At 46.2% G+C, this 27937-nt stretch overlaps 1 protein-coding gene across 1 annotated transcript; it reads right to left on the bottom strand.

Annotated features, from left to right (window-relative positions):
- Window positions 1-1086: 1086 nt before the first annotated feature.
- ACBD3 (acyl-CoA binding domain containing 3) lies at window positions 1087-26742 on the bottom strand (the record flags this gene model as incomplete). The annotated part of the gene is made up of 8 exons (XM_081114639.1): window positions 1087-2916; window positions 6548-6832; window positions 8677-8863; window positions 10688-10862; window positions 12157-12315; window positions 14959-15099; window positions 15727-15868; window positions 26460-26742. The coding sequence occupies 8 exons, from the start codon at window positions 26740-26742 to the stop codon at window positions 2705-2707; spliced, it is 1584 nt and encodes a 527-aa protein (XP_080970765.1). The 3' UTR covers window positions 1087-2704.
- Window positions 26743-27937: the final 1195 nt, after the last annotated feature.

Raw genomic sequence — 27937 nt, 5'->3', positions numbered from 1 at the left:
ACTGTTGCACGCTCAGCCCCAAGAAATGATTAGCGATCACCTATGGTTCTGAACCGGCTGCTTCTTCCTCAGCCCTGACGGATGGCTCAGGGTCGGCAGCACGGCTTCCTGCACTGTCCTCTGGTCTGGGGGCAGGGTCCCCAGCACAGCCAAAGCCAAGATGATCTCATTCTGTCTCCAAATCTCAGAAGAAAAAGAAAAATCCATGTCTGAGCCCCTGCACGCCAGCGGGGTTGTCAGCGGGGTGGGCATGCTCCTCGGTGCCACGCTCAGGGGCTGTGCTAAAGCGGCCGCCTCCATGGACAGCAGGACAGGCCACCCACAAGCGGGCAGGGGAAATCATCTTTTTTTAAAATTTTTTTATATAAAATATATTTTATTGATTTTTTACAGAGAGGAAGGGAGAGGGATAGAGAGTTAGAAATATCAATGGGAGAGAAACATCGATCAGCTGCCTCCTGCACACCTCCTACTGGGGATGTGCCCGCAACCAAGGTACATGCCCTTGACTAGAATCGAACCTGGGACCTTTCAGTCCGCAGGCTGATGCTCTATCCACTGAGCCAAACTGGTCAGGGCGGGGAAATCACCTTATAGAAGCCAGTGCTTTCCATTCACCAGCAAGTCTGAAAAGTTTTAATCTGTTTAACTCATGAGGTTAATTCACAGCAAAACTTAAATAATCAGCCAGAGATGGTTTGCTCATTTTCTTAATTTTTTAAAACAGAAAAGATCATTTAAAACATTCCTTCTTGTCCTACCCAAGTGATGAGATGCAGAACTAACACTTCAGAGAGGAACTTATCAATGAAACATCAACAAGTTACAGATAAACATTTTAATTGATTAAATATATATTTTCCAAGATCTCTTTGAAATCGCATTTGAACTGTACTAATCAACAGCCAAAGGCAATATAAAAGTTTAAACCCACAATGTTCTGACATGGACACGTGACAGGAACCGCTGCTATGTGAAGTCACACACACTGCTCCCAAGAACAATAATATTTTAGAAGGTAATTCATCTTAACATGTGCAAGGACAAGTCTGTAATCAAAGGCTGGAAGAAATATATATTAGTGCCTGCTTTTTAAAAGTTTATTTTACATTTTAAATACAGTATTTTCTCATTAAAAAAACAAAACAAAACACAACAAAACAGCCCGGAAGTGCCTAACCCCGTGGTTTCTAGACCATATGTACATGAGAGCTGGCGGACAGCTGACAAGTGCTCTAATGTAACAGTGTGAACGTCTATGAGCTGAAACTAATCAACATGAAAAAACACAGGTTAAGCACTTCTTAGGAAAAATAATCCAGTTTCCAAACAACAGAAGAGAACAGTTAGGTATGTACAAAACCAGGTATTAAAAAAACAGAAAGAACGCAGCACACAAAACCAACAGCCCCTTCCTTATGTAGTGAACTGTACCCACTGCAGGGGAGCCCGCCTACAGAGTGACTTAGGATCTGACATGTAAAAAATGGAAGTATTTCAGTAACAACATAGAGTAACATTACGTGTGTATATTGCCATCGTTGTCATTTTCTATCTGTACTACCCTCCCTCTGAAAACAAGAATCTCTAGACTAGTCAATCACTTATATATATCAGAGGCAATTAATTAACCCACATTCGTTTTCAGTGAAGAAAACGAAGGTATACCTCTTCCCATCAATAAAAACATAATACAGACTAAAGCCATAAAAAATTTAAGCGTGGGCATATGCACGTCCAATTCTCTAGTAATTCCAAATGGAAATCCTGTAGGGTTTGTGCCTAAGGAGTAACAAATTAAAAATGAGCCGTCTCTGGCAGTGATCTATCTCCACATAGTGCAATGTTATTCTTCATACACTGAATTATATTTAAATGATTTTCTCTATTTTTAATTCAGTGGGTGGCAATTTGAGTTTACAAAACTGTTTATGTAACTATATGCTTGTGTAGAAAGCAGTTTCAATTGGAGATGCTCTTACACAAAGCCAAATCAAGACAAAAATGAGTGACTTTCGGTCTGCTACAGGCAGTATACACACCAAATGAAGAGGACCGCGAGCCGTGAGGCGAGGGTGTTGGGGTGGTCTACGTGTGCTGACACTTGCATCAGCAATCGGGTGTGGACATTCTATTTTAAGATCATCTCAGAAAGTAACTCCCTGTAATGTAACTCTGAACTAAGCAGCTGATCCCAAAGCAAAAACCAATCTGGGTCATTCACAACCACATCAAATTGAAGCAATTATTTACCACTACAATCTGTGAGGTCTCGAGTTTTTAAGTTTTAAAAATCGTGATCTTCCCAGTTGTGTGCCTCGGGTAGAACACTAACGTAAGGATTTCACGAGAGGGCGCTGTAACGGTGGGCTCCCATAAACACATCGGGCAGGTAGCAGGGGACTAACCCAGCGGGATGTTTATTCTGGAGACTTTAAAGATGTAACACGCAGCTCATGGAACTTCCGCATCCTCTAGGGATGCTGCTGGCTGGCACTGAACAGTGGGCTAAGTCTGAGGAACCCCTTTCACCCCGAGGATTAATGCTAAAGAGTCTCCAGGAAGTCCCGATTCTCAACAAGAGTTCACAAACCACCAGACCACCACAAACACTGACTGCAATGCTCCACAAAAGTCAAAAGAAACCTCCCAACTAAATGCCATCTTCTGCCCAGCCCTAGACCCCAGCTCTGCAGTAACATCTTTATCTCGTATAATAGACTCTGTAGTAGACTGACTTTGACCTCCACAAAGAGTAGGAGTTGTCGAACTTGAGGAGGTAGACTCCTCTCCCTGGGTATTGGTGGCTGCCGGCGTACACCTCTTCGTGACAGTCCCGTCGGTACACAGGCACAATCTCGTCCAGCAAGGGCTTGTTGGCATTCTTTTTGGCTTTCTCTTCAGAAGGGATGTTTTCTGTGAGAAAGAAGAGAGACAAATCATGCATTTCCAACAAGCACTGAAACCCCATCCTTTCTTTCAAAACTGCCCGTTAGGAATTCACTTAAAAAAAAAAATTCGCTTGCCCTAGCTGGTTTGGCTCAGTGAGTGGAGCGTTGGTCTGTGGACTGAAGGGTCCCGGTTTTGATTCTGGCCAAGGGCACATGCCTGGGTTGTGGGCTCGATCCCAGTGTGGGGCGTGCAGGAGGCAGCCCATCCATGATTCTCTCTCATCATTGATGTTTCTCTCTCTCTCTCCCTTCCTCTCTGAAATCAGTGAAGATATATCACTCATTCATTCACACATATGAGTCACTGCTATGTGCCCAGCTCTGCCTGGGCCCTGGGAGCCCAGCGGTGAACACCTGGCTGTGGAGCGGCTGCATCCTCTCCCTCTCTGTACGCTAATCACTGCTCCTATTTGTGAGCCTCACTTTCCCCTTCCAAGCCATTCAATTCCCAACTGGAAGGACCTCCCTCATCTGCGTGAGGCCACAGACTCCTCCTTCTGCTCACCAATCTGGAAGTCCTCTCTGCTGCTGGAAGGGAGGGCACCTAGGAGCACTATTATCTTAAATATAAGGCATGAGATGAGAAAACCGTAAGAGGTAGGCACTCAGAGACACTCTGACCGTTCAATGATGTTCACTAGGCCTGTGTAATCCAGGGATGATCCCATTGACAGAAATGTGAGCTCTGGTTCTCGGCTGGCCCCAGTCAATAGTTTCCGTGTAATGACATAAGGCTAGAGGAGAGGAAGATAGATCTAGAAACCTACAGGAGGGAGACAATTATACGCCAGTTCAAAAGTCCCAGCTTAACGTATTAAATATAAACAGCCTCAAGGAAAATAGGTCAAGGGAATGTTCAGCGAAGATAGAAGACTTTCAGGTTTATAACACGGCAGAGTGAATGTGGTGACTGTGTTAACTGCATGGTGACTGTCAATGGCTACTACCAGGAATTTTAACAAAAAAGTCTGACAAACTCTCAGAGTCTAGAGGCGCCTGAGGCAACATGATCATGAACTCTATACAATGTGGCATCCTCGATGGGGTCCTGGACATTAGGTAAAAATGAAGGAAATGTGAAAAACGATGTACTTTAGTTAATAATAATGTATCAGTACTGGTTCATTAGTTATGACGAATGTACCACAGTACAATGTACAATATTAACAACAGGGGAAATTGGGTGCAGGGGTGGGGAGGGTGGGGGTGTAATATGGGAATTCCATGTACTATCTTTGCAACTTTTCCTATCAGTCTAAAAATAATCTAAAAAAGAAAGTTGTTAAAAGAAAAGATGATATAAACAGGCCCAAATCAGACCACAGCAATACTTAAAAATTAATGTCCTTCATTTACAAATGAGAAATACAAAGCCATTCCAAATGTTCACTGTTGCCTAAAAGAATATCCATGAAACAGATCATTGGTCCATTAGTTCAAGACCCAAATTTTGTTCAAAATCTGTAAAACTAAAGTTACTAGGATGGATGAATAATGCTCCTTTCATCACTTTAAGCAAAGACTTGGGACTTGGAAGCAAGAAAGTGGAGACTTACAGTAGGAAGATGGGTTACACCCACCACACTTCAGAGAAAACAAACTCCTCTTTCAAGACCGAATGGAGAAAAAACCACAGCAACAAACAAAAACCCCGACTCCTATCTACCTGAGCCGAGAGGATCCCCAGGAAACACAACGTGGACAAGCCTTGGTGGCTCAGTGGCCTCCACAAGGAGGCGCACGCATAGGGACCAAGCAGCTTGTGAGCTGCCTCTTCCAACAAGAGGGAGTTGTATGCACGCCCAGCAAGCACTTCCTGGGGGCGATCAATGCTCACTGTGGCTACTTCACATTAATACAGAGGTTTCATGGTTAGTTTTAGCTGCCCATTGTTTTAAGGTTCAAAACGGCACCAGGAAGGTCATGCCATCGTCCACTGAGGGGCATTCTAGATTAGATTTGGGATATCAGGGTTCTCACCTCTAGATAGGTCCCAGCCATGTTTACAGTGCTCCTCCCAACAGCAATAACCCCCAAATTATTATAGCTGAGGGCTCAGACTAGGAAGGAACCTACTTTTAGAAGCTCTTCAGCAGGCAAGCCAGGAGAAATACTCCTGTACCTGCTCCGGAACAGAGAACTCTTCTGTTACTTACAAAGCTCTCTGTAAGTAGAACTATCTGCACACACACACACACACACACACACACACACACACACACACACTTTCCTTCGCAGACGTCTGCCAACGGTCTGATCGCAATGAGTCCCTGTGATGACCCAGAAAGGCCGGCACAGGCTCAGTGCCGGGTCCTGAGGTCGCTGAGACCGTGGCCCTGGCACCTGCTGCTCGGCTCTCTGTCTCACTTCTTTTTGCTTTTCCCTCTTGTATCCTTTCTTTCGGGTTCAGTCAGGAACATGTGTGGACAACACTTCATCTTGCTGGTGGCCCTCAGAAATGAAGACGACTGGCGACAAAACGCCATGGGAGGCACAGCGCGGTGACATGACTGTGCTGCTCAGAAGCTCACGGAACTCTGAGCCTCCCGCCACACACTTCCCCCGACGGCTGCCTCTTTAAAGTGACCCCCTCTAGTCTCCCAGCCTCTTCAGGAACGAGCGGCCAGTCTACAAGCGTCTGAACAGCGGGATCCCAGGACCCACGAGAAGGTGCTTTCCATTCTCACCGTCAGCTCCCTCCATGTCACTCTCCACCGCGGCAGCAAACACTGAAGTGCTTACTAGGCACTGTGCACAAAAGCCCCGAGTGCTAGCCTGCTATGTGACAATATCAAGGAGACCATCTTCTCAATTAACAAGCAATACATTTGATAACCTACTTCCTAGACCAGGGGTGGGCAAACTTTTTGACTCGAGGGCCACAATGGGTTCTTAAACTGGACTCAGAAGAAGGAGCTGCGGCCGTGTTTCCCGACGTTGCCATGTTAACACTGCTGCTGGTGAAGGAGCGGAGGGGAGAGCAAGAAAACCCTCCGCTCTTTCAGCTCCGCGGGCCGGATAGAACAGCCGAACGGGCCGGATCCGGCCCGCGGGCCGTAGTTTGCCCACGGCTGTCCTAGACTGTCCTTGGAAACAATTTTATCCACTCAGAGCAAATAAAAAATTACCTTCTAGTGAAACAGGGAAGAGTGAGTGATTTTTAAAATTTGTATGTCTTGTAGGATGTTCTAATGAGTTTCTGTACTTACATTAAAGTTTTTTAGAATAATGACCTAAAAAGCTAACACCAGAAACAAATTTAAATAAATTCTGAAGTTGGCAGAGTTTCTTGCTTGCGCCTTTGAAATTTTTCACAATCACCTTGCACGTTTAGCTTTCACACACACAAGGCCGGAAGTAAAATACTATTCAGGAAGCAGAAATGGCCAAACCAATGGCCACGCAGACCTTGTTCAGGCACCAGTCCCTACAGGAGCTGACCTCTCCGCCTTCCCAGCCAAAGCCCCGCCCCTGTAGGGAGCGATCCTGCCTGTGAAGTGTTAATCAGGAAGCGGAAGGCTGGCTGACCTCTGAACCGCTGCCCCTTCTGCCAAGACACAACCCAGCAGCGACTGAATATGGACCAATGGCTCTACCTTCTTCCTCCTCCTCGTCATCGCTGGATTCACTGACATGCACGCTGACAGCGGTGTTCGGAGAGTCTGTCCATTCAAAATATACCCCAAACCCAATGTCATAACTGTCTGTGGCAAATTCCCAGAAGAGATAGGATCCTTCTTCGTGGGTGGGTACGCGAACAGTGACCACCTCTCCGCGGCCCACGGTGATCACGGAATCCGCGTCCTGCCGGATCTTCTCCTTAAAGTCTTTGATCTGGGGTCGCGTCCACATGGATGGAGCTGCTATTACTGGAAGAGAGTCTGAAGACAACAGAAATTACAACAGCTACAGGGGAGGAGCCGTCACCTGAGGCAGCCCAGCCGCATGCAGGCACCCAGGGAGACACGGTCTACCGGATGGAGGACTCAGAGGCACATAAAGGCCCCCCAGGGAGGTCTCCCCAAGTTACTTCCCTGAACAATGTCACAGGTGCCCAGAGGTCAGCACGCCACTTCAAGTAAGACATGTGATCCGAAATCTTAGACGTGCTTCCCCCCCAACACATGCTAATTACATATGGGGATTTACAAATAACCGTGGGAACTTCCTAGCTGAGCCTTTATCAGTTTTTATCTTATCTATAACAAAGAAGAAAGATCTGGCCTTAAAAAAGAAGGATCCGGACTTAGAAATAAATTCACTTTTGGATATGGACTTTGAATAAGGTCTTCACCTCTTAGTAGCTCAAGTTCCTAGAAGTTATTCTCGAGGAACTCAGAGAAACAGAGAAACTCGGGCAGAAGTGGAACTGCCAGGGACTCAGTAAGGAGGAGGCAAGTCTTGCTGCTGAGCAGTCTCCACACGCACTGGACTACTCAACGGGTTTCCCAGAGTTCATCACAGAGCTTTCGACCAAGATTCATTTCAAAATACTGATATATGGTTAACAGGGGAAAAAAGGGGGCTGTAAGCTAAGGCATTTCAAAGTCTTTTCTGACACCGTTTTCTGTTACTTGTTCTAAAAGACAAGGAAGATCTCTGAACCCGCCGGCCCTGAGCACTGTCACCGGGTGCTCCTCTCTCCGTCTTACCGAGCTGACGCCCATCTTGCTTCTGATTTCTCAGCTCAATGGTCCCTTCCCCAGCAAAGCCTCTGGTGACTTCTCTGACTAGGTCACCTCCCCATGTTACACGCGCTCAAACGATAATAACCCTCTCTCTCCATCAGTGCTAACCAGAGCCATGATTTACAAGTGTGTGCGCAGTCTGCCTCACCCCAGTACTCCTAGCGCACAGGAAATTTTCAGCCAACTGCTGGATGAATGAACAAGTTGCCCATAAAAAGCCAGTAGACTCGAAAATGCTACATGATCTTCTGGGCAGCATGGTATTTCAGTCTCAAAAAATATACTGTAGTACATGGGAGCCAGCCTGCTAGATGGCTGTGAGTCCCCTTGCCTCGGGGTGTTCATGCCCCTGTGAGGTCACCATCCGAAACGCCCATCAGGTGGTACCTGTGGCCAAGAGAACGCACGGAAATGTGGGTGTGTTACCCCAAGGTCAGGGCACGAGAGACACTGCCGCGCAGCTCTGTGCACCTTCAGGGCACGTGCTCTGGAGGAAGCCAGCCACTGCCGCTGTGGTGAGGACACTCAGCAGCTCCAGGAGAGGCTTCCCCAGGCAGGAAGTGAGACCTCGGCCCACGGCCAACCTGAACTTGCCCGTCGGGTGAGGGAGCCCTTTGGGAAGCAGAGCCTCTAGTCCCAGTCAAGCTTCATAGGACTACAGTCCCGGCCAACACCTCAACTCCAACCTCAGGAGGGACCAGGTCCACCACCACTCAGCTAAGCTGTCCTCCATCTATAATTCAGATACATGAAATCAAAATGCCCACAGGAACTGTGTGAGATGACACATGTTTATTATTATTTTAAGCTGCTGAATTTGGGCGCGATTTGTCACACAGCAACAGATAATCAATATATAGATCCGATTGGCCCTTCTACACTATTCTTCTAAGGGTCACCAGAAGCACAGATTCAGACTAAACAGAGTGAAAATGCGCGCAACTCTCGCACACATGTACTTGCTCTCAGGTCTAGTGAACGTGACCTCCTGACTTTGCTTTTCACGGCGTCTGGACTCAGTCATGTGGATGCAATACCTTTTGGTCCATTCTCCAGGGCCTCTTCTGCAGCTTCTGGCTCAAGCTCTTTCTCAGAGCTGTCAGTGTGGGTTTTGGCCTGTCCATTGACTGACAGCATGTCACTTGGTACAGCTGCATTCATTTTCGAGGATGCAGGCGAAGGAGCCCCCGCCACTGCTACCTCCTGCTGTTTCTGTAACGCCGCCTGCAGTGGAGAAAGAGTGAAGACACACTGACCCGAAAGGCTAATAAAGGAGACACTTGCCCTGGAATGCGTTCTGACCCATGTATTAACACGACCAGAACATTCTGCCCCAAGAAGTTACTAATAAACCTTACCAGTTTTTATCCTATCTATAATGAATGTTAATAGTACAATATAAACCAACAGTTAAAAGTGATTAAAAAAATCAACGTGAATGAAAACCTATAACTGAGAATCACATTTTGTTATCTGAGGATCACTAGAAAAACTGAAGAGGAAAAATTAAAGTATGCAGAAATAACACAAAATAAAATTATTAAGGGCAAAAGCTGGACACAGTAACATTTGTCCTTAAAATTGAGAAGAAAATCTTGATAAAATTCATATACATGAAATCGAAATGCTCTCTGAGGTAAAATGGGAGAGTAAAAACATCTTAAACCCAAAGGACAATTATTTTGTGATATTCCCTTTCCTTTTTTTTTTCCTTCTTTTCCTTTATTTTTTTGTTAATCCTTACCTAAGGGTATTTTTCCCCATTGATTGTTTTAGAGAGAATGGCTCGGAGTTAGAGAGGAGGAAGGAGAGGGAGAAAGAGAAACATCGATGTGAGACAGACAGACACATCAATTGGTTTCCTCTTGCACGCACCCCGACCAGGGCCAGGGATTGAACCCACAACCCAGGTACGTGCCCTTGACTGGGAATCAAACCCGCGACCCTTCACTGTGCGAGCCGACGCTCCAATCACTGAGGCACACCGGCAAGGGCAGGGCATTCCTTTTCTTATATCAAGATGATAAATACTAATACCAGTAGAAATATCTAAAGTATACAAATCATAAATGTACAGCTTGATTGTTTTTAATAAATCAAACATACCCATGTAACTAACCCCCAGATCAAGACATTATCTGCATCTCAGACCTGCCCCTGGTGCCCTTTCCACCCCACCCCCAAGGGTAACAACTACTCTGATTCATAGCACTATAGTCTTCTTTGCCTATATTGAACTTTACATAAATGGAATTGTGTAATATATGCTCTTTTTTTTGTGTCTGACACTAATGCTTAAGACTAGGGGGAAAGGTATTTTAGGTTAGAATATTAAATTTCAAGGAATTTAAAGATCTTGGCAAAACAAAGATTTCTTCATCTAACAAGAATTTCTTCACTCAGATTTGACAGGTAGTAACTGCTTTATAAGTGAAAATTACTCGAATAAGGAAAACTTAGCCAAATTGAGTGTAAAGAGGCATTTTATGCCACCGCAAGATGTCAAAGAGAATGTAAAATCAGTTACCCTCCAAATGCACAAAAACTTTCACAGAGTAGCTATCTCCTCACCTTACTCCTCTGACTGTCCTGTGAGGTTAACAGGACAGGTACCAGGATTTCATTACACAAAAGTCAAGATGGACCAGCCAGTAGCCTTAAGGGCCAGGGTCCTCCCATGGAAGCTGTCCAGGCCTATGACAGCACACTGCCTGAAGGACTTCCTTGAACTAATGCTAGTTACCAAGTCCTCCTGGCTCCAGGACCACTACTGGAATCTACGTAGACTCAGTGGAATGACACTCAACCCACACAACTCCCAGATACACCTCGGGCGATAGACCAGCGGCCACACTACCTGTTGCTTGAGGATTACATTTTCTTTCACAATTGCCGATGCAACATTAAAGTCTCCCTTAATAAAGGTCAGCTAAAAGTGACTCTATACCTGAGGCTAATGCAAAATTCATCAGCGACTGTTAAAAAAGACCTGGGGTTCCAATGAAACGAGACACCCCCTGAGGCTGCAGGCTGAGCCGCCTCCCATACCTGCTGCTGGGCGAGCTGCACTTGATAGAGCTGCTGCATGTACTGCTGGTAGTGCTGCTCCTGCAGCTGGCGGATGAGGATCTGCTGCTGCTCGTAGTTGCCCGGGTACTGCTGGGCTGCGTACTGCTGGAACTGCACGGCGGTCTGCGAGTTTAGAGCTGCCATTATCTGCTGCCTGAAAACAGGAAAGAATAGACACCAGTCTGGCTACAGGAGAGCGGTCATGACAAAATAAAATGCCCTTGTTACTTATTTTTATAATTGACACCTCTTGGAAATGACTCAGCTAGTAATGTATACCAATCAGCATGTGTCCCAGGCCCAGAAGCAATTTAAGAAAATGAGCATGATCTCTAATTTTTTACTTAGGTTCCCAAAGAAAATCTGGGATGGAGAGAGAGAATAATAATAAACACATCATCATTATCACCACCAGCACATCTGTTAACGGTTATGTGCCCTTACTATGTACCAGGCAGTGTTCAAGGCCCTTCCCTGGACTGACCCCCCAGGTCTCGCCACTGCTTTTGGGGGTAGGGTTTCACAAGAGGAAATGGAGGTGTTAGGGTAATGGAGGCTAGAGATTACCCTGCTAGCAAATGCCAGAACCAGCGCTGAAGGCAAGGCGGACTGGCTCCACCTCTCTGCTCTAACCACGAAGCTGTGAGAGGACCGACTGGCAACTATGGCCCCACCAGGAGCAGCAGCCATCGTCTCTCTTCAAAGCAGATGGAGGCCTGGGCTGATCTGCAGCTTTTCTGAGGAATGACTCAGCAATAATGCGGAGAAATCCCTGGGCTCCCATGTCCTCTGGTTTAATCCATACGCCCTGCCACCTTGAGGACCCCGGGCCTTCTCCCCAGTGTCCTGTGGGGGTCAGTCCTTCCTCCTGGACCCAGAGCTCCTCCAGAACAGCAGCTTCTGAGGTAGCTGCTCTCACAGCCCTGACTAAGGAATGGTCTCAGCTCCCACGCCCTGTACTGGGGACACCCGGCATAGGCTAAAACAACCAAACTCCCTGTCCCGGGAATGTGAAATGGGTCTCTCAGATGCCAGCCAGTCTCTCTCTATCAGATGCATGAAAACCAAAACCATCCAGGCTGGACTAGCCTGTGGGTGCCCAAGCAGACAGCGACGATTTGCAGAGAACAGGAAGGTTGGAAAAGAGACACCAAAGACAAGAGGCCACGCGGACTCAGGGACAGGGAGCAAGCGAGCAACCTCAGCTGCTCAGTCCCTGGTTCTGGGAGTGAAGCCCAAACCCTTTCAATACCCTTCACTCCTTTTGCAGCCAGATGCTGCTTAAGACGAGGCCCTCTGTGGCAACACATCACTGGCAGAAATGCTAAGTAGCTGACGCTGGTCCACCCCCCAGCCGCCCGGATCAGAACGATCCTCGGCACATAGTCAGGCCACAGCAGCAAGGCGTCCGCTTCTCTCCCTTAAGCTGAAGCGCACAGCCAGCTTACTTCTGCTGCTCCAACCGAAGCCTCTCTTCTTCCAGCCGCCTCCTCTCTTCCTCCTCCCGCCTGAGCCTTTCTTCTTCTTCTTTCCGACGTTTCTCTTCCTCCTTCTGCAGACGTTCTCTCTCCTCCTCTTCCCGCCGCCTGCGCTCCTCCTCCTCCTTCCTACCAGGTACAGGACAGAGAGAATGAGCCCCATACGGACATCCTGTTTAAAAGCAACTTCAGACTTTATTTCACAGCGACATGGACAGAAACTTTTCAGAAAACCACACAGTATCAAAATCTGAAATGCACACACTTAACATATAGAACCAATCACACAATATACAAGATCTCGGCCAGAATTACTACTTACTACTCAGATCACGATGAGCTGCCTACCCATGCCCCAAGGCTCCCCTCGTACATACGCTCACAGCACCACACGCTTTTACTTCAGGCTACTCCTGTAACTGCAATGAAAGCCGTGTGGTAAGTTCAGCACTACATCTATCTGCCTTCCCCATGAAGGCACATGCTGCTTAAGGGCAGAGACAGCCTAGCTCACCACTACATTCTCAGGGCTTAGCACAGGGCTGGAAAGAGAAGCAGCCAACACACTTTAGAGGAATGAATAATCCACCCTGAAATGCATTGCACCCATAAAAGAAGGCTAGAACTGCTGGTCTAATTTGTAAAGACATTTAACATATCTGTTTCATGGAAAAAAACAAACAAACCACACACACACACAAAAAAAACCCAACAAAAAACAGGTAAATATACAGAAAAAGGTCTAGAGAAAAAAAAATGACCTTTGAAAATGTATACATCTTAATTGTGTCAATTTTTATCTATGGAGAGAGGAGTGAGATTAAAGGTTGGTGGGAAGGAAGGTTTTCAGATTGTTTCATACATAAAAATAACTTGTATTGCATTCATTTGCGTATTGTTTCAGAAACTAAAAATAACTTGAAAGCTTTTAAGAAAGAAAAGAACACCTGGAATCAAGGTGTGGCCCTTCCCCAGCGCTCCCCTTCCCCATAACCCGTCTCCCAAAGGACCACAGATCCTGGCGCGAGGAGTGGATGCCATCCGCGTCTAAGAGCGTGTGGGGAACAGGGAGGCTGAAGAGGGGATGAAAGAGAAGATTTCTGAGGATTCTCAGAAAACACACTGTTTCTTGGTTCTACCATGAGCACTGTTTCTGGTTACCCCACTTTTCTTTCCAAATTCCTATTAAATAATTAACCACACACCTGAACCACAGCCAAGACTCAACATACAGTAATAAAATGACCTACTTTTAATATTTCACAGCTGGTATACAGGGCAAATGTTCCACAAGCCAGAGCTTAAGCTTTAGGATAAAAGAAGTCTAGTCTCTTCATTTTATTTTATATTTTTATAGACTTCAGAGAAGAAGGGGGGAGGGAGGGAGGGGGAAGGAGAGAGAGAGAGAGAGAGAGAGAGAGAGAGAGAGAGAGAGAGAGAGAGAGAAACATCAAGGATGAGAGGAAATCATTGATCAGCTGCCTCCTGCACATCCTCTACTGGGGATCGAGCCTGCAACCTGGGCATGTGCCCCGACCCTGAATCCAACCATAACCTCCTGGTTCTAAGCTTAACCACTGAACCACACCAGCTGGGCAAGGAAGTCTAGTCTTTTAAATGCCTTAAAGGAATTCTATATGGACTTTATCTCATGACAGAAATTTATTTTTAAAAGGAAAACTACAGTTTTATATGTTGAATAGGCACTTAAATATTCCATTTATTGTTAAAAAGGAACTTAACATCGCTACACAACGCACCACAGCACATAAATCAATTTTCCAGTAAAGGGACCTCATTACATTCTTACAGGAACCGAAACATTTCCTTTGGAGAAAAATGACCTTTGAAAATGTATTAAGCTACTTTCTATCCTCTTAAACAGGAAATTATATCCAGTGCTCTGTCTTTTGATGACTCTAGAGTTATAACTATAAGCATAAAAACTGCATGTCCCATAATACAGTGATGGAGAAGTTTACCTTTCTATTAAATGGCGCCAAACTGCCACATTTTTATAATTCTTGTGTCTATTTTTTCCTGGCTTCTGGCTTCTCCCTCATTATCAGGCTATTTTCTCTGCTCATCTATTATTTCCAATCCAGGTTCAGGTGAGAAGCCAAAGAACCAACTGTTTCTAAAGTAAGTGTAATATAATCTGAAAAAATTTGGTTTTATAGCGTCATTTTCATTATGGAGAAAATGTAGATAGCCGAAGTTATTAAGAATATAGCCTCTGGATAAATAAGTGTTAACTACCATCCTGCTGCACTCACAATGATGCAGAATCCATAAATGCAAAGCGCATCCAGCAGCTCCCCCTCCAGCCCCTCGAAACGACAAATAAGCCATCTGGAAGCCAGAACCAACATGGAACGTGTATATAAGGCCTACCGTGCTTCACAGCCCGTAAGCATGATACGCAGTATGAATATTCTAGAAACAAGGGAGGCAGCCGCAAAGGGTGTGTCGGACCAGAGGGTAAGGAGGAGAGGGTGGCTGACTTTATGGTGCTTGCTCAAAAATTTAGTGTTAATGACACAGAAGGAATGCTGCCCCGTGGATAGGCGGGTCCTCTTACAAGGATAGCCAGACAGAGGCAGCAAGCCCCACACTCAGGAATATGTATCTGCTCACATGAGGAAGTCTGCCAACTGCCATCACTGTGGAGCCAAAGGCAGTTAGACACCTGATCTAGAACACTGCATAAAGCAAAGGCCTCAACATACTGGGCGGTACAAGGATCAAGTGCTCGGGGCACCCAAGCCTCACCTCTTCTTTTCTTGCTCTTCCTTCTCTATTTTGTGGGATGTGACGTATGTTGAGAAGAGGTGGCAGCACCTGTTTAGGAGCTTGACAAACTCCACCATGGCCTCCTCCTTAGACATGTTCCCCAGCGCTGCCCATTCTCTCCTGGAAGGAATAACAAGAAAAGTCACCTCCTCGTCTTAAGGATGAGAATTCCATTAAATTGAAACCTAAACATGAACAATTCTCAATCCTAACTAAAGTGAAGAATAATTCTATTATACACAAAAGGTGCAAAACTTCTAGTTTCAACAAGCATATACTGATTTACTAAATTAGCCATGCCACGTACAACCCAAACTACAAATTAACCACTGCACTGCTGATCATTTCTGTACTAGCAAAAGCGTATCTGAATTTTACTTATATTTTAGCCTTAACTGAATAGTCAATGTATTCCTTTTTGTCACAGCTCTCTATATGTCCCAATAAGGAAATCAATTACTACATATTTTAAATGGCAGCTTTTATTATTATTATTATTAGGAAGAATCAAATGAAGCTGTACTTGTCTTATGTTCATAATCAGATGAGTAAGCTTCTTCCACAATATTTAGCCATAAACACCTCCAAGCCCAAAAGAGATAAACATCTGAAGACTCCAGAAGCTGCAAGCAAAAATGTTTGTTTCAGTTCTAAGCTAATGAACCAGCTATTTGCATCGTCACCAATACACTTTGTACCGTTTTCAACACTGTTCTCGTTAAATTAATAATACAACAAAACACTTACCTCCTGTCATTCCCCAACACATCGAAGAATCCAACCTCAGGACCAGTGTCGGGGTTATATGGGCCCAAAAGAACCTGCTTATGCAGTGCCACGAGCTTCAGTTTTTCTTCGTAAGTTGGATGAAATGCTTTGCCATCTTTTTCTGTAAGAAAAGGAAGAAAACCCACAAGGAAAATAATTAGCACTGGAAAAATGCATAATTTTCAGCTGCATGCTCAAGTTTTGCTATAGGTATGTCCAAACTGCCTACGAGAGGTAGAAACACTATTATAGTGAGACCTTTTTCAAATACTAAATTTTAATAACCTTTATGCGGAATTTTTAAAAAATGAAGCCAAGTACCAATATTTGTTAAAATGACTCCAGCCCTATCCGGTTTGGCTCAGTGGGTAGAGCATTGGGCTGAGGACTGAAGGGTCCTGGGTTCAATTCCTGGTCAGGGCACATGCCCGGGTTGTGGGCTTGATCCCCAGTAGGGGGCATGCGGAAGGCAGCCTATCAATGATTCTCTTTCATCACTGATGTTTCAATCTCTCTCTCCCTCTCCCTTCCTCTCTGAAATCAATAAAAAAATATTAAAAAACAACAACAGAACAACAACAAAAAAACCGACTCCAGAGAAACCAGTCTGTTAAGCTACAGTCAGGCACACAGATATAAGGGTACCACTGACATCTTTTATACATATTAAACATGTTCAACAATCATTCTTTAAAAGGTTTAAAAATACTTTTGAATCAGTCATTTTCAATATGATCACACATATACTTTGAAAGGCTATATTCAAAATGTTTCCATCCTGCTGATGCAGTGTGACGCGGTAGGAGGGGCTTTGGAATCAGACAGCCTAGGTTTAAATCTCCTCTCAGACACTTCTTAGGTGTAGGACATTTAACCTCTCTGATTCATCAATCAGAGAGGAGTAAGGAGTCCACTGCTACTTCAGAGGTAATAGATATTATTACTATTAAGAGTAATAATAATTAGTCCTGGCCGGATAGCTCAGTTGGTTAGAGCATCATCCTGATAACACCAAGAGTAATAACTGCTTGATCCTTTTCCTTCCTTCATAAACCTGACCTTTTTAATTGCTTTGGTTTCCACTTGGTAAAAAGGTCAAATGAGTTAACTAATAATATGCTAAATTTCAGTGGTCAGTTCACAATGAGACAGGCCAGTAAACCAGGACAAGTAGAATAGGGAAACTGAGTCAGACAGCTGAGCAAACTGGCAGAGCAATTTACAGCCGGGTACAGAAGGTGACCTCCCTAGAGCTTCAGTTGTATTTCACCTCCAGGATGGGAAGAAAAGCAGCAAAACCAGGTGGGCAATGCCAGGACTGAGGGACCCCCTGCCCTAGCACTGACCCATCAGTGGAGACCACGACCCTGAAAGAGCGTGCCTAGAAAATGGATAAATATTCTGCTGTCCAGTAACAGTAAGACTTTATGGCCTGTGGTAGGCATAATAATAGCCACCCCCCACCCCCATGTCTACATCCTAACCCCAAATCTGTGGATACGTTCGATTATATGAAAAAGGGGAATTAAGGCTGCAACTGCCTTACCCTGGACTTCCCCGCCTTGGCCCAATGTAATCACCAGGGTCCTTCTCAATGGGAGGAGAGAGAGGGTCTGAGGGAGCCGGGAAGCTGGTGTACAGCTTGTACCCTCCAAGAGGAGGAGGGACCATAAAGCCAAAGCGTGCAGGCGGCCTCTAGAGGCCAGAAGAGGCAACAGCTGCTTTCCCAGCGCCTCCAGGAGCACAGCTCTGCCCACCACCCCACTTTCTTTGAACCCAGTGAGACCTATTTTGAACTTCTGACTCCAAAAACTCTAAGACAGGAGGTGTTGTTTTAAGACACGAATTTTCTGGTAGTTTGTTACAGGAGCAATAGGAAACCAATACAATACACAAAACACATGTTCCCAAGCAATTAAAAATAGAAATGGCTTCTAGATCATGTTATTAAATTCATAAGTTTTAATAAGACAGCATAAATAATTTGGTAGCAGCATTATAATCACTGTTACCACGCCCTAAGGTCTGAAAGATTAAAATTAAGTCCCTTCCACCTGAAATTAATCATCACAAGGTTATTAGTCTCACACCTCAATTGCTAGAGTACATTTACGGAGAAATCATATTTTCCCTTCTGTCTGGAGGTAAAGGTAACAAATTATTTCAAAGTCCCGTCTAGCCTTTATTTGATGAAATGAAAGCCATCAAATATACGGGTTGGGAAGGATATTAAAGACAGGTGACTGAATGGCACAACCAAAGCTCAAATCTGCCCTCCATATCTACCTTGGCCTCCAGTAATTTGTTACTATATATACAGTATAGAAAAGATGTAAACTGTAACATCAATAACCTAAAATGCTAGGGAGAAATAAAAGTATAGAATTTCTGTATGCTGTAAAGTGATGTGCTTAAACTAGAACTATAAAATATTTTATATAAGCCTCATGGTAACCACAAAGAAAAAACTGTGGTAGATACACAAAAGCAATCAAAGCATATCCACCTAGTAATTACTAACCCGTGCTCGAACACTTCCTGGTGGTAGTAACTCACTGCCCCACAGCAGTCTATTCCATCACTGGACAGCTGTGATTTTCACTTCTTCATTCTGAGTTGATCTCTTTCTAGTCTTCAGCATTAAATAAAACGCATCTAACGGACCTCAAAAAAGCCACAAAAGCCCTGGCCATGTGGCTCAGTGGTTGGGGCCTTGGCTGGTACACCGAAAGGTTGTGGGTTCAATTCTCAGTCAGGGCATATGCCTAGGTTGTGGGTTCCGCAGTCAATGGCTAAACAGCAGCTCTTATGATACCGAGGGCAGGGATTTGAATTCCCACCCTAAAGCCTGGTGCTGCAAGTGCAAGCCGCACCCAGGGATCGCTCCTCTGTGCAGAGGAGAGCAGGACCATCTCCCCTCCTCATCCTAGACACCGAATTTCCCCCACAGCAGCTTACAATCACACTTTTGCCTCACAGAGAATATGCTACTTTTAGAAATATTAAAATCACACCTCACCCTGGCTGGTGTGGCTCACTTGACTGAGCATTGTCCCATGCACTGAGAGGTTACGGGTTCCATTCCCGGTCAGGGCACATGCCCAGGTTGTGGGCTTGATCCCCAGTGCAGCAATCAATGTTTTTTTTCTTCTTCTTCTCTCTTTACCTTCCCCTCTAATATCAATAAAAACATATTTAAAAAAACAGCCACATCGCTCCCATATTGAGCTAAGAAAAAACTTGAATGATAAATTCTTATACTGCTTACAAGAAAGTATAATACAATGCAATATTGCTGCGTCAATGAGTATGAAACACTGGGAACTGCCCATCATGGCCAAAGTGCTTATGGAAAGTTGACTTTCCCCCCCATTAAGTCAACACACTCCACAATAAACAATGTCCTCGGCCACAGAATACCAATTGCCAGGTAGTATCTATGAGTTTATCTATGTAATTTCTTATAATTCTTACAACCCTTTGAGTAAAGGAAAGCACGAAGTTTAAACTGAGTGGCAGAACTAGGAGAGAGCACCCCAGGGAGTGCGACTCTAGACTCAGCTTCCTAAATATGAGCAGAGTAGCTCTCATTTTGGTTAACTGATAAAAGTAAACATTACCTCCTTCTGGGTGTTGGTTACCAGGGTGTGTTCCCTGTGTGAAAAGTCATCAAGCCATACACTTATGATTTGTGTATTTTTGCACAAATCCTCTGGCAGATGCTAAAATCATACATATAGCCTACATAATAAAAGGCTAACATGCAAATTGTCCCCACGGGCGGGAGTTCGACCGACCAGGAGTTAGATGTGCACTGACCACCAGGGGGCGGCGCAGAACATGGTGGGTGTCGACGACACAGCTGGCAGTGGGCAGCAGTGGAGGTGCTCCTGGCCCTGACGAGAGTGGGACCGCGGGGATGTTGGAGCAGGTGAGCAGGTGGCGCCAAGACAAGATGGGTGTGAAGGGAGGCTCTGGCTGGCAGCCAGCAGCTGCTAGGGACCCTACCCATGCACGAATTTTGTACACTGGGCCTCTAGTGTGTGTGTGTGTGTGTGTGTGTGTGTGTGTGTGTGTGTGTATGATCCTATAATTTGAGCATCAATAATAACAGCTAAAATAATAAAATCAAATGTTTAAAAGCATGAGTACATAATGACATTAAAAAATTGTCACCGTTTGCTTGGCCGGCATAGCTCAGTCGTTGAGAGTTGACCTATGAAGCAGGAGGTCATGGTTTGATTCCCAGTCAGTGCACATGCCTGGGTTGTGGGCCTGATCCCCAGTGGGCGGTGTGCAGGAAGCAGATGATCAATGGTTCTCTCTCATCATTGATGTTTCTCTCCCTCTCTCTTCCTCTCTGAAATCAATAGTATACTTAAAAAAAAAAAAGTCACCTTTTGAGATTGTTAGAGACACTCATTATTTTGAAAATAGAGAAAGAAGCATTTACTTTCTTTTCCTATTTGAACTGCACCCGAAACCAAATAGTATATGAGGAAAAGTATTACAGTGAAGGAAAGACAATTAGAATACCAACATTTTTCAATCTCTAATGAATTAAAACACATCCATTTTCAATTTATAAGAGCGAAAAAAACAATCATTAGGTTAGCTAAATGCAGGCTTCCCGCAAAGTCTCCTAGTATATTAATAGGAATATACTATTAATACCAATATATATATATATATTTTTAAAAAAATATATTTTATTGATTTTTTACAGAGAGGAAGGGAGAGAGATAGAGAGTTAGAAACATCGATGAGAGAGAAACATCGATCAGCTGCCTCCTGCACATCTCCCACTGGGGATGTGCCCGCAACCCAGGTACATGCCCTTGACCGGAATCGAACCTGGGACCTCTCAGTCCGCAGGCCGACGCTCTATCCACTGAGCCAAACCGGTTTCGGCAATACCAATATTTTTGATGCGCACATTTACTTCAGTCCTTTGGAGGGGATTCCCTGCCACTACATCAGTATTTCAAACTGACAGCAATGTTATTTATGTAGGGATTCAGAGTAGATGCTTTCTCACACTTTACTTTTCCAGATATCTGAGCGAATCTCAAGAAAGTGATCGTGTGTAGAAAAACAAAATGAAAAAACAAAAAGAAAAACAAAATGAATCTTTCCATCAGCCCTTAATATTTTCAAGCAAATATATTAAAGAAGTTCCAGGGAGGGGGTTGGGGGCTGAGTGAAAAAAGGTGAAGGGACACAGACAACAGCTTGGTGATGGCCAGAGGGAAAGGGGTGGGGGAGGTGGGAGAGGGTAAAGGGGGGAGGGGTAATGGAGGAGAGAAAGAGACGGACTTTGGGCAATGGAGCACTGCGCAGTGGGCAGATGATGTTTTGCTGAGCTGTACACGTGAAACCTGTATGGTTTTGTTAACCAATGTCATCCCAAGAAACTCAATAAAAAAAAGGAAGTTCCATGATGTGATAAGGCAATAGGGTAGGAACTTTAAAATATTGTCCTCGGAACACCACCAGGAACAGGGCTCCTCCTTGCTGCTCATCTCTTGCTGCGGGAAGGACTGTCTCTGGAACCAAGCCGGCCTCTTACTAATAATAAACTGAGTGGCCTTGGGCAAGCTCCTCAACGAAGAAACCAGGATGATCCCCTCACTGAAGGACTTGTGCAGCATTAAACAGAACGGCGTAGACACAGCTCGCAAAACCGTACCGAGCTTTCAGCGAACATCTGCTCAGTAACTGGTGGCAATTATTACTCTGGAATTTAAAATTAATGCAACCACCCACCAGCTTAATATAATGAGGTAATGAAGTGTTACAGAAGGAAACATTCACCCCTAAAACTCTGAAAGCCAAAGTACAACTCCGCAAGTTAACGCCGCCCAAAAAGTACGCAGGCTACAACAGAGCCAACTGATTTAGTGCTTACCCAGCTTAATCTTGCTAAACTAGAATTGGGCAACTTTGCTCCTCCGCTGAAAACCTTCACTGTGTCTCCTGTGTACCAACAAAAAGGCTCTTTACAAGGCATTCACCGGCCCACGGCCCGACAGCTTACCTTCCAGCTCCCTCCCTGGAACTGCTCCCTCCCTGCCCTTCCCAGACACACAAGCCTTGCCCTTGAGTGACTCCCGGCCTGCCCCCTCTGGAATGGCATTGCTCCCGGAGCCCCCACAGTGGGCTGCAGCTGTCACTGGGTCTTTAGCTCCTCCTCTGGCCTCTCAGGTCCTTAACAGCAAAAGGGAATGGACTATTCACTCACAGTGGTGACCTACTATAAAGCTTTAACCATAACAAGGGCTCCACAATGTCTGCGGTTGAGATGGGGGAAATGCTAACTTACATGTATCTGCATTTTCATCTATTATTTGACTTTTACCTTCAGAAGACTGAAAGGATAGGTAATTGACATGATGGTTCAGTCACTGGCCTGTGACCACTGCCACAGGGATGGAACGAGAAACAGGGCTCCTGATTCCCAGCCCAAGTTATTTTCAATGGAAAAAGATACCCATGCTTTCAAGAGTCATATTTATCCCACAGAGGAAGATAAACAAGTGTAATGCTATTGCTAATTCTTGTGAGATACTAGTACAAATCCACAGAATAGTGATCTATCCGAAGTCCTTGCAAGGCTGATAAAAATGCCAAATATGATAGCCAGTTAGCCTGGAGGTCAAATCACCCCTGGTATTGCCGACAATCAAGGCTTAACTACAACAAGACTGCGCACAAAGACCACTAGGGGGTGCACCAAGAAAAGATACAAAAATGCGGAGACAAAGAAACAGGACGCAAATGTCAGAAATGGAAGATATAGAGCTCAAAACCACACTTTTAAGGTCTCTCAAGAACTGTCTAGAAGCTGCCGATAAACTTAGTAAGGCCCTCGAAAAGACTGGTGAGACTGCCGATAAATGTAGTGAGATCCTCAAGAAATCTAATGAGACCCTCGATGTTGTGATAAAGAACCAACTAGAAATTAAGCATACACTGACTGAAATAAAGAATATTATACAGACACCCAACAGCAGACCAGAGGAGCACAAGAATCAAGTCAAAGATTTGAAATGCGAAGAAGCAAAAAACACCCAACTGGAAAAGCAAAATGAAAAAAGAATCCGAAAATACGAAGATAGTGTAAGGAGCCTCTGGGACAACTTCAAGCGTACCAACATCAGAATTATAGGGGTACCAGAAGGAGAGAGAGGGCAAGATATTGAAAACCTATTTGAAGAAATAATGACAGAAAACTTCCCCCACCTGGTGAAAGAAATAGACTTACAGGTCCAAGAAGCGCAGAGAACCCCAAACAAAAGGAATCCAAAGAGGACCACACCAAGACACATCATAATTAAAATGCCAGGAGCAAAAGACAAAGAGAGAATCTTAAAAGAAGCAAGAGAAAGAAACCCAGTTACCTACAAGGGAATACCCATATGACTGTCAGCTGATTTCTCAACAGAAACTTTGCAGGCCAGGAGGGAGTGGCAAGAAATATTCAAAGTGATGAATGCCAAGAACCTACAACCAAGATTACTTTATCCAGCAAAGCTATCATTCAGAACTGAAGGTCAGATAAAGAGCTTCACAGATAAGGAAAAGCTAAAGGAGTTCATCACCACCAAACCAGGATTATATGAAATGCTGAAAGGTATCCTTTAAGAAGAGGAAGAAGAAGAAAAAGGTAAAGATACAAATTATGAACAACAAACATGCATCTATCAACAAGTGAATCTAAGAATCAAGTGAACAAATAATCTGGTGATCATAATAGAATCAGTGACATAGAAAGGGAATGGACTGACCATTCTTGGGGGGGAAAGGGGTGTGGGAGATGCGGGAAGAGACTGGACAAAAATCGTGCACCTATGGATGAGGACAGTGGGTGGGGAGTGAGGGCGGAGGGTGGGGTGGGAACTGGGAGGAGGGGTGTTATGGGGGAAAAAAGAGGAACAAATGTAATAATCTGAACAATAAAGATTTAATTAAAAATTAAAAAAAAAGCCAAATATTACACTGGAAAATTTCACATTAAAACAAAGGCAGCAGCCCCTTACCCCTCTTCCCATCATTCCTCTGACTGCGTTAGGACCCTTTCCTTCCCCTCCCCCAATGAGGCGTCTCACATCCTAATGGCCTCTTCATTGCTAACTATGTAAAGATTCACGCAGAAAGGTCGTTTTTTGATTGCTATGCTGCTATTTCTCCTTTTAAGTGCTTGGATATTGCTTTGAAAGCCTAACTTAGGAAGGGAGTGAACCATACCTATCAATGTAGCTTTTTTCCTTTAAGGCAGCGGTTCTCAACCTGTGGGTCGCGACCCCATTAAATACATCCTGCATATCAGATAGTTACATTACGATTCATAACAGTAGCAACATTACAGTGATGAAGTAGCAACGAAAATAATTTTATGGTTGGGGGTCACCACGACATGAGGAACTGTATGAAAGGGTCGCGGCGTCAGGAAGGTTGGGAACCGCTGCTTTAAGGTGACTGATAACTAGGCCCCCAAATTACAGGTTCCCCAGGAGTCGTACTACTCAGCAAAATAATATGAGGGTTAGACCACTACATCTCAAGTCCGAGGCATCAAATCCAGCTCCGCGTATATAAATGGACGGAAACTGAGTCTAGAAAACTTAACTGTCTAGGAATTACACAGTAAATGGAATCCAAGGCTTCCTGACTCCAAAGCAATGCTAAGTTTACCGCACATTGTACAGTGTTTTAATCTTTCAGAGATGATACCACTACCATTTTCAAATAAGACAGGCTCAGATGATGAGATTACCTATTTGTGTTTTTGTTGTTAGTCAAGTGGCAAAAGCTAGGATTAGAAGCTGGTTCTTTTCTATTCTGACGTACTTCTGCTACAATATACGTTAACCTTCCCGAATTTGGGAAATTACATTCTAAGAATAAAATTTGAAGGTAAAATGTAGTTACTAATCATTGCACAGAAACCATCAGGATTTTATATCTGTGAGAATGCATCATCACTACAGGAAAGAAACCCTACATTCAAGGGCCAAGAGATCCCAAATCCAAGGCTGGATTCATTGTGCAATGATGATGAGTATTTCAAGGGTAAATGTCTTTTTTTTTTTTTAAATATATTTTATTGATTTTTTTTACAGAGAGGAAGGGAGAGGGATAGAGAGTTAGAAACATCGATGAGAGAGAAACATCGATCAGCTGCCTCCTGCACACTCCCTACTGGGTACATGCCCTTGACGGGAATCGAACCTGGGACCCTTGAGTCCGCAGGCTGATGCTCTATCCACTGAGCCAAACCGGTTAGGGCTCAAGGGTAAACTTCTTAACGAAAAGTGCAACGAGTGTGGCACGATCAACTGTTCTGGAACATGTATGAGAGAGAGACTTTCATTAGCGTGCACGACTGAAGTTTTTTGAGAAAAAGCAAGTAACTTTTGCATGCATGCATCACCACATTGAACCACTCAACTTCAGCTGGTAAAACATGCACCCCCAAGGGTACTCCCTCTGGGGAAAGTGTCACAAATACAACGGTTCTGGAATGTGTAGAGAACCTAGCAACCCCCCTTAAAGTTTCCTGGGCTGAGGTCCCACTATCTCGAAGAGATCGAACTAACGGGCTTCTCATCACTTTTTCCCACTGACAGGCTCATGTGACTGGTATCGCCACCATCTGACTCAGTGAATCACCCAATTACAAACACACACACACACACAACCCCACACACCGCAAGCTTGCTCCAACAGTGATTCTCAACCTTCTGGCCCTTTAAGTACAGTTCCTCATGTTGTGACCCCCAACCATAAAATTATTTTCGTTGCTATTTCATCACTGTCATGTTGCTACTGTGATGAATCGTCATGTAAACATCTGATCTGCAGGATGGTCTTAGGCGACCATCCTGTGAAAGGGTCGTTCGACCGCCAAAGGGGTCGCGACCCACAGGTTGAGAACCGCTGCTCTAAGAAGAGACATTTTACAATTCTGCGAGGTGCACGGGGTGGGGGCGGTGGGGGAGCACTTTTAAACCTAACGCTGAGAATTCGCTCTTGGCTCACTCACTGCTTTACGGGGTAACACTTTAACCTTCTGCAAGTTCCTAGGACATGGCGAGCATCCTTTCTCCTGGGAATGTGACCCGCCGGAGGGGACGTGCGGGCGGAACACGCCCTCCTGTCGGCCACACCGGGAGTGCCAGGTGCTCAGACCCTGCAGGAGCGCGCGGTCCCCCCGCAGGACCGGGGAGGGTGTGCAGCCCCCGACGGAGAGCCGCCTTCGCCCGCGGGAAGGGGGTTCAGGTCGGTGGGGTGTGACGTGCCGCGCCAGAGAAGCAGAGAAAGAAACGCGGCGGTGAAACAGAAAACAACAACAAGAATAGTAACAGTAATAATAATAATAAGAATAGCAATAAATACATTCCAGGATGGGGTCCGCTGGGAGAGAGCGGGCTCATGCTTCCATCCCAGCTCCCGGAAACCCGAGAAGCCAAATCGGGGAAAACGCCCGGTCCCCTCGGGGAGGCGGCCCTCGGACGGCGGAACCGAGGCCCCAGGCCGTCAGGGCTGTGACCCAGCGGCCCAGCGGGCAGGGACGAAGTTCGGGAGCCGCCAAGGACGGAGCCCGGCTCGGGGGGCCCGGCCCGGCCCGGCGCGGGGGAGACTGCCCAGCCCCGCCGGGGCCCCCGCCGGGCCGGGCCGCGCTCCCGGAGCGGGCGGGGCGGCGGGCTCACCTTTGAAGAAGCGCAGCGCCAGGCCGTACAGCTCCTCCAGCCCGAAGCCCCAGCGCTGCTCCAGGCACCGCGCCTCCTCCGCCGCGCCCCCCGCCGCCGCCCCGGGCTCCGGCGGCCTCCCCGCGGCGCTCGGGCCCCGGCCGGCCCCGGGAGGCGAGGGCGGCGGCAGCGGCGGCGGCAGCAGCGGGGCGCCCTCCGCGCCGGGCCGCTCCTCCGGGTCGGGGCTCAGCGTCAGGCCGTCCACCGACACCTCGAGGCGCTCTGCGCTCAGCACCGCCGCCATCTCCGGCTGCTGCGCCTCCTCGGCGGGGACAGGCGGCGGCCACGTATCGACTTCCTGCTGACCTCTCACCCCCACTGGCCGACACCGGAACTTCCGGGGCGGAGCCGGCTCCAGGGAAAGGGGCGGAGTCCTGGGGCCCCGCCCCTCAGACCGGGGCTGTCAGCCGCCCTCGCCGCCACGCGCCACGCCCCCTCCAGGCTCCGAGGGTCCAGAACCCGGTCCCGGGTGCCCAGCCCGCCCTCCCGACCCGGTTCCTCCCGGAGGCGGGGCTACGCCCTCCGTGGCGCCACCTGAATGGCGGTCCCGGTGTCTGGAGGGCGGGGCGGGGCGGGCACGCCTGCTGTCTGTGCCTGGAGGAGGCTGTAGAGCAGCTGATGAATGTGTTTCTCTCTCCCTAAAAATCAATAAAAACATATATTTTTTTAAAAAAGTGTGTATTTGCAAGTAGTGCACTTCTGAATCCTGTCCGGAGGAGGTGATCGCAAGAAGGGGTCCAGCCCTAGCCGATTTGGCTCAGTGGATAGAGCGTCGGCCTGCGGACTGAAAGGTCCCAGGTTCGATTCTAGTCAAGGGCATGTACCTTGGTTGCGGGCACATTCCCAGTTGTGGGTGTGCAGGAGGCGGCTGGTCGATGTTTCTCTCTCATTGATGTTTCTAACTCTCTATCCCTCTCCCTTCCTCTCTGTAGAAAATCAATAAAATATATATTAAAAAAAAAAAGAAGGGATCCAACTGGAACCAGGAGGAAGCTCCCCAGGAAACTGGTCCTGGGGAAGCGCTGGCTTGAAAACAGCAGGAGAAGGTGCCCACAGACTCCAGCTGCGCGAGTGCACCCGACCCCAGGCATCCCCTCTGGTTCTCAAACACTCCCGGGAACTCCACCCTTATCTCAGGCACCCCCTCTACTCCCCACACTGCCAGCACCAGGTGGAGAGATGGCATCCAGGTCTCTCCTCGCCCGTTTCCTCAGGTGCCAGCTGCCCATTAGATGCCGGGCTGGAGCCGGGACACGCAATTCATCTCAAGGTCTCCTCTGGCTCTCATGTCCTCCTTCCCATCACATCCTGGCGAAAGCAGGGATGGGGAATTCAGCTCCAGATCTTCCTCCTTTTGCCAGGCAACCGCTGTAACCACACAGGCTGGCGGGAGCCCTGATACAGAATTCCTGAAGCAGGAAGGGAGACTGTGCCTGCAG

This window comes from Myotis nattereri (assembly GCF_964212035.1).
Source record: "Myotis nattereri genome assembly, chromosome: 20".
Taxonomy (NCBI): Eukaryota; Metazoa; Chordata; class Mammalia; order Chiroptera; family Vespertilionidae; genus Myotis; species Myotis nattereri.
The sequence above is the reverse complement of the archived record's forward strand: the minus strand, read 5'-3'. Positions and strand labels throughout refer to the sequence as shown.